A 7,413-nucleotide genomic window follows, 5' to 3' on the forward strand; every position below is an offset into this window, starting at 1 on the left:
TTGTAAACTACATCCATTTTGAAGGATAGCACAAATATTCTTAATGAAAGTAATTAAACTAACAAACACCTGATGCTTGTTTTCTAGTTTTACAATCTGTGTGAGCTCTTCAGAACCTGTGGGTAAGTTCCTGACACAAATGACATCTTCATGGTGAGTGTGGGGTGAAGGGAGTTATACCTGTTTTGGGATCATTAAAGCATCTCATAAACTGAAAGGCCGATTAATATGAACAGGGAGGGGAGGCATACAAAATTATTTTGACAAAATTCTGCCTTGTTCATTTCATTATTAATGGGCATAGCTGCATATGGCGTAGTGTAGTTCTCAAGCAACATTTGTAATAAAGTGTCTGTTTGATGAAGATAAACTCTTAACGCTGGTAATTATATTTCTTTATTATTTTGCACTCCGCTCTTTTTCTTTAGCCTTTGTAGGGTGACTTTGTAGCAGGGCCGGAAGGGTAGGCAGAGTAGGCATGTGCCTAGGGCACAAAGCTGGGTGGACGTCGGGGCACTTACCTTCTATACCCCCTAGCCCGGTTCCCTTTTCATGAAAGCGCACGCGTCTTTTGGATGCTGCGACCTGCCAGGTTGCGCTGCTTAGTAGATAGAGGGTATTACAGTCTCTAGCAGTGCTATCCAACTGGCCAGATGCGCCCCCACACCCCCCACCCCCCTTGTGTTGGCTATCACATGAAAGTCTGCCTGTTATCATTCATATTTAATATATTTAAATATATTGCAATATATGGACAAACAATCCCTGTTTTGTTTGAAGGGTAAGGCATTTAGTAGCTTAAGGGCAAAATGTTTCAATATCCATAATATATTTGATAATGGGTTGAGTGCAGAGACCTTTTGTATTTGTCTTTGAATTTTATGGTAAGAGCCTCATTGCACCCCTGCTTAATGTTTTGAAAAATTAGTGGTAAGCACAACTTTCCCTTCTCACACTACCAGACCCTAAAGACTCTCAGTCTCTCTTCTGTATTCTCCTTATGATTACATGCTATTTTTATGCCACACGACACAAATGTTATATTCTAACTACCCCTTTTCATCAGCAATAGTTTGTATTCATCTCATCACCTTTCACTGACTGGTTTCTAAGGCAAATGGGACCCTTGCAACAACACAGCAGCTTCTAAACAGATTGGCAGCTTCTAAACCCAATTGGTATTGGCTTCACACTTCCATTTGCCTCTCCCTGTACCTATTACCTGGCTTTTTTAAGGAACAACCCAAACCCTTTATACCCAGCCCCTTAATACCCAGAATAAAGACAAACACACAGAGAGGCTTTGTGGTTAATCTGTGTAAATCACAGCTTTATTGATGTAATAAATTAGCCTTTTTGATCCTGAGGAAGGCAAAAACCCTCGGAAGCTCGGCCAATATGCTTCACTAGAGGGAAAAATTCCTTCCTGACTCCTTATCGGCAATCGGATTTGCTCCCAGGATCAATGCCACATTTAATCAAGGCAAACAGGGTGAGGGACATAGAAAGGAGTATGGCAGCATATGCATGAGCGCCTTTAAGCTACTAGGTGAACGCTGCATTTCATTCCATTTTACTAGACCCGAGGCAGTCTGCAGACCCGGCTTCTGCAGTCTGACGGATGGAGTGAAAGGGAATGCAGGGTCTACAGAGTGGCTTAAGGGTGCACCTATATATATATATATATATATATATATATATATATATATATATATATATATATATATATATATATATATATATATATATATATATATATAAAGCCATGTTTTGAATAAAAGGGGAGGCACCACTGGTGGAATTGTGGTAGAAGGAAAAGAAGCAAAGGGGAATATGGGAGCATATACATGAGCACCGTTAAGCTGCTAGGTGAATGCTGCATTCCTCTTCATTCCATTAGACCCCCCAGGCAGCCTGCAGAACCCGGCTTCTACAGTCTGAGGGATGGCATGAAAAGGAATGCAGGGTCTACTGAGCGGCATAAATGTGCTTATGTGTATTCAACCATGTACTAGTTAACTGATTACAAGAAAAATTGTCGAAAAGGAGTAGGTAAGGGTGATAAATGGTGAGGGGATGTTCTTATTTAACAATATGTACATAATGGCAGCCTACTGCCTCAAAAATGTGCCACTCTGTAGGAGGCATTGGCAAAAGTCCAGTTCCCGGTTGCTGGCAGGTTGATGTCTGTAGACCTGGAAAAGGAGAAACACTAAATTTGTGGAGCAGCCACTAACTTGATCCCTTTATCCTGCCTTCCATGTTCCAGGCTGTGTTGGTTTCTTGTTCTTTTACATCATTAGACTGGCAAGATGATGTCTGTTATTCCTTGTTGGACTTACTTTTACTTACTTTGAAGAAAGGATGTGCCGCGACATCAAAAGCCCACAATGTCTTGTGGAAGATGGGTCCCAACAATGAAATCTTTGTCCTAGGCCTGTTGGTTCCTTACAGCTGCCCTTCTCTTTTATCTGGTACAGTACAGATACGGCAGATCTTGCATTCAACTCTTGATTTAGAACTTGCTGATGTGGGGCATCTGATGTTCACTTCCTCCCACTGGGGCTTTTTTTCTGTGTATATGGACTGGCCCTCCTCCCGCCCTTTCCAGTCACATATTTGCCCCTTGTCTGTATCTCAGTAAAAGTCAAATCCCTCGAATGCCGCTTGCTGTTCTGTGGATATTTCTGTAGACGATGTTGTTAATATCCAGGCTTGCATTCGGTTTGCTCAGGGTCCTGTGTAAAGCCTTTACCACGTGGCACAAATGGAGGCTCTACTTTCTTGTCCAGCAGTTCATTCCAGTTAATATCCTGGAAAAACAGGAGATATTAGATAGTGAGTATCTGACCTAATTGATTCCATGTTTTGCGCTCTGCTTGTCTATAGTAAACCAGCACTCAAGAATTAATCCATATTCATTGGCATATTCCTAGCTTGATGTACAATATGTAAAATATAAACAAACCTGAAAGAAGTCGTGTCCTTTAACTGTTTCAGCACCATCCTCATAGGACCCGAGGCGATATTCAGCATCTTTTTCCAACAGCTACAAAAGAAAATAACAGTTAACATACAATTTACAGTCCCGCTGCCCTACTGAAGTAGTGATGAGTATTACTATTGGTAGTAATAAAAAGTCAATGAAAAGTGGCATTTAAAATTACTGATATCCAGGAGACAACTTACATTTTTAATTAAGTCGCAAGCTTGTTCCGAGAATCCCTCGTATAGTTCGACTTCGTCATATATGATGCTTTCATACAATTCTTTATTCGTTTCTCCATCAAATGGGAACTAAAACAGAAACAATGATTTCTTTAGTAATCCGGGTTTTCTGCATGTGGCAGTGATTTTTCAGTCTGATAATCTGGACAATGTTCTCACCTGGTACGTAAGCATCACATATATTACAACCCCAAGGGCCCACCAGTCAGCAGCCCTGTCGTATGACTTCCTCATAACGATCTCTGGGGCCAGGTAATAGCTTGTTCCACACATGGTCCTAGTGCGATCTCCAATTCCAAATGCTGAAACACAAAAAGAATCTGTAAGAAAAGTGAAGATCTGCGAGCATTATCTCTGTTTTGTTATTAAAAGTGGAAATATTACTTACCATCTTTGCTCAGGCCATAATCAACAATTTTCAGATATCCGTCTCGGTCAACCATCAGATTCTCTGGTTTTAGATCTCTGAATTTAAACAGAATTAAAACATAATTAAAACTTAAAAATACATATTCAACATATGCAATCTTTTTCGCAGTCCTCTAACAGTCATTATTGCTTACCTATGAAGAATATTGTTCCGATGTAATTCTTCAAGGCCTAGTACCACACAGGCAGTGTAAAACCTGCAGAGATGGAGGAATACAATGAGTTATTATGTAGATACAGGCATATCAATCTACAAGAACGCTGCACAGTGTAGCCTTATGTGAATGGAAATGTCTGTAAGTCCCAGTTCTATAATTGCCTATATTAATGGCACCACTTAATACTGCAGTTATATTACTGTAAACATGACACCCATGCCCCAGCCAAAATAAATCCCTTTATACTTACATAGCACAGGATTCCTCAAATTCACCATGCTTCGCTAGCAGAGAAAAGAGGTCGCCACCGGGAAGATACTCCATGGCAAAAAAGAGGTGATATTCAGTCTGGAACGTGCCATAAAGGGAAACCAGGAATGGGTGTTCTATACTGGTAACCCTCTGGAGTATTCTCTTCTCCTTGAAGACACTGGGTGGGGAGAAGCATCAAATTGTCACAACATAAAACCAGAATATGGGATCTTATTCACAAGGAACTGGGATAAGTCAAGATCCTCTGCCCTTATACTAAACCATTTAACTGACCTGTTGAAACTGTTTGATGCAATAATCCTCTGCTTTTTCAGGGTTTTTATGGCGCACAGTTGCTTTGTCACCTTGTTCTCAGCCAGGAACACCTGAAATAAGAGAATATAAACGTTTAGTTTCTCTGCATGTTTGTGTTGCTTACTAATCCTTATTAGGGACTCAGTGACTCACCTTTCCAAAGGTGCCTTCACCCAATACTTTTCCCAAGTTGAAAGTCTCAATAGTCATTGGACATCTGGGATCAACTCTGAAGATGATAAAGCAAGAATTGAAATGAGTTATAATGTAAAGATTACAAACACAACCACAGAAACAATATTTAATAATCGTTTCAGAGACTAAAGTGTGAATAAACATCACTGGTGCAGATTGAATAGGTTTAAAAGCTGCCAATCTATAATGATCTTCTAACAGTAATATGCAAATTATGGCTTAGCAACAGAAAACTTGTAAAACAGAGAATCTTTCCCAAACCAATACCTGTCAGCGCTCTGTAGCTCAGCATTTGTCTCTGTGACATTCTCAGCTTCCTGAGGCTGCAAATAAACAGAAAGGTATTATGTATCATATGCAGAATTAATATCAATTACAATATGGTGACATGCACATTATTTGTTAAGAATGCATAGGATCTACTTACAGCTGATGGAACACTGGAAGTGGTGGGAATGATGGTGCCCACTGTGTTCTCTGCTGGCTCAGATCTATCTACCTCCTCCTCCTCATTTTCAGGAGTCTCGGGTACTTCAGGAGAATCTACAGCAATGGAAGAGTGTTGGTGTTATTATCTGTACCTTACAAACTTACAGATTTCAGGAGGTTTGTGATGGATCCGACTTACCCAATACAGATGTCATCTCAGGGATCTCCTCCGTATCATTCTCCCTGGTCTCTCCTGGTTTGGAGCTCTCATGCTCCTTGAAAGGAATGACTTCTCCCGTCTCATGGGAAGAACCAGGGTCCTTTTCACTAGATTTGGATGTTTGTGGAGAATCTACAAAAATGACACGACATTATCATCTCACTGGGAGTCTGTCACCATGATTAAAGCTGGTTTCCCCAAATGCGCAATTTTTACTTACCCAAAAAAATTGCCTCTACCAGGGGCTCGAGCGAATTCACAGAAGCAACAAACTCTACTGGTGACTCAAATAGATCATGGATTTCATGTATCTCCACAACAGGATACATAGAGTCTGAAGATCCAATACAGTTCTGTAGGGATAAAGACGTTTATAGTGAAGTAGTGATATATAAAAACAGATACACATATATACAATTGTCCTCATACTGGATATTGAAATAATAATAAAGAAACATGAAGGCAGACATACCTTAACATCACACGATTTGCAGAGTTTGCAACCCATCACTCTTTCTGCTGAAATATAAAATAGTGACATATATTAGGGTTACTATAGAAATGAGTTATTCTAGCCCAAATCCATCCCACACTCGGTGCTTTGTAGGCAGATGGAATCCAATTACACTAATAAACAATAATAAATCATGTATTATTATATTAATTCTTGAATGAACTGAATCTTATGACAATGTCTCCCTAATAATTCATGTTATACAATATTGAATTTTATAGTGGAGAGGGAAAAAATTTGTAAATTCTGGAAAATATCAACTCAGTGAAATGTGTTAAAGTAACTTTTTCTTCAAGTACTCAAGGAATATAAGCCCAGAAGTCAGTTTTATGCTAAAAATACAATATTTACTGTGTTTATATCAAGGGTTAAGCATTGCAGCATTAACGTTACATTATGAAATAGCATTTGCAAGGCCTAGTCTCTGACAGTAACATACACAACCTAAAACAATAACTGATTTGTGCAGGACTTTTTAAGGTGCAGACTAATTGGACTTGACTTGTTACAGACCATGGCAAAATATGCATCTGGTTAATTTTTTAAACCTCATCATTTCATTCAACATTTACAGAGGAGAAACAGGACAAACAGGACAAACTTTTGGTTTAAAATCCAGGAAATCAGGGAAAAGCACCCAGAGAAATGCATTATACATTGGTGGGACGACAAAACAATGGTGTAAAATGCAGGAAACCTTAAAATTGAAAATTGAAATTGAGGTTTCATTGTGTTATTATATTAACTCTTTAATAAACTGAGCTGACTGCTATTCCCTCCCTATTAATAAATGACATGACATTGTACTTTTCAATATTCAGCTGAAAAAATGAACTTCTAGCTGTGCAGCAAACCAAATGGCATAGGCTGTGTATCAACCTTAGCTAGTGCTGCCAACTGTCATTAACTGCCAACCTGACCCATCCTCAATGATAATGCTGGAAGCATAGCAAAACCTCTGAGAATGAGTGATAAAAGGAATCCTATAATCAAAAATCTATTGTTGTACATCACTTTAGGGCTTTGGAACAAGTGGGGCATTTGTTCCCTTACTAAATCATGGATTTGTTGGAAAACCGGCCTAAACACCAAAAGGGCAAAAGCAAAACACAGTTTAGCCTTAGAACAATAAAGACAAGGCTTATAAGGGAATATAAACCAGATCCAAGTACCTCTAAGGTGATGGCAGGTTGAAATGGCCTATCTTGTGCACGGCAAAGTATCCAAAAATAACATTCCTCATTTTAATAAGTCACATGTGATTTGGGTTACAAAGCAGCGTGAGTACAAAATAGGTGTTCAGTAGGGACATAGGTGTCAGGCGATATTAGGGGAATAAGGTCAATGGGGAATTGGGTAGCATAAAAGAACCCTGAAAGCAAATTTTCAAGATTACCTCTTAAATCCTTCAGATGACAGAAGATGAGCACAAAAAAAAAACCAAAAGCCTGAGATGTTTTGGCTTTTGGCTAAAATACAGGGGCCGGCACAAGGCCGGGGTACCCCGGAGGGTCTCCCTCTTTAGATTGTGGCTCTCCTTATATGTGTTCACAGACGAATGTAAAAATCTGAATTAAGGAGATGCCAGAAAAATAACCATCCAAAAATCGCTGATATATTGCTAAAAAAAATAAGCAATCCGCACACTGTAGCAATCTGTATAGGAAAAGGAA

At 39.3% G+C, this 7,413-nt stretch overlaps 1 protein-coding gene across 2 annotated transcripts; it reads right to left on the reverse strand.

Annotated features, from left to right (window-relative positions):
* Nucleotides 1–3,116: 3,116 nt before the first annotated feature.
* On the reverse strand, nucleotides 3,117–4,534 carry LOC121402813 (cAMP-dependent protein kinase catalytic subunit alpha-like). 2 transcript variants are annotated; one of them, XM_041589549.1, is made up of 6 exons: nucleotides 4,362–4,534; nucleotides 4,066–4,245; nucleotides 3,792–3,854; nucleotides 3,617–3,693; nucleotides 3,388–3,530; nucleotides 3,117–3,297 (listed from the first exon to the last, which is right to left on the reverse strand). In XM_041589549.1, the coding sequence occupies exons 2-6, from the start codon at nucleotides 4,137–4,139 to the stop codon at nucleotides 3,121–3,123; spliced, it is 534 nt and encodes a 177-aa protein (XP_041445483.1). In that variant the 5' UTR covers nucleotides 4,140–4,245; nucleotides 4,362–4,534; the 3' UTR covers nucleotides 3,117–3,120. The 2 variants fall into 2 exon arrangements, with proteins under 2 accessions (XP_041445483.1, XP_041445482.1); XM_041589548.1 differs by lacking the exon at nucleotides 4,362–4,534 and having other exon boundaries at nucleotides 4,066–4,311.
* Nucleotides 4,535–7,413: the final 2,879 nt, after the last annotated feature.

This window comes from Xenopus laevis, chromosome 4L (genome assembly GCF_017654675.1).
Source record: "Xenopus laevis strain J_2021 chromosome 4L, Xenopus_laevis_v10.1, whole genome shotgun sequence".
In the NCBI taxonomy this organism is placed as follows: Eukaryota; Metazoa; Chordata; class Amphibia; order Anura; family Pipidae; genus Xenopus; species Xenopus laevis.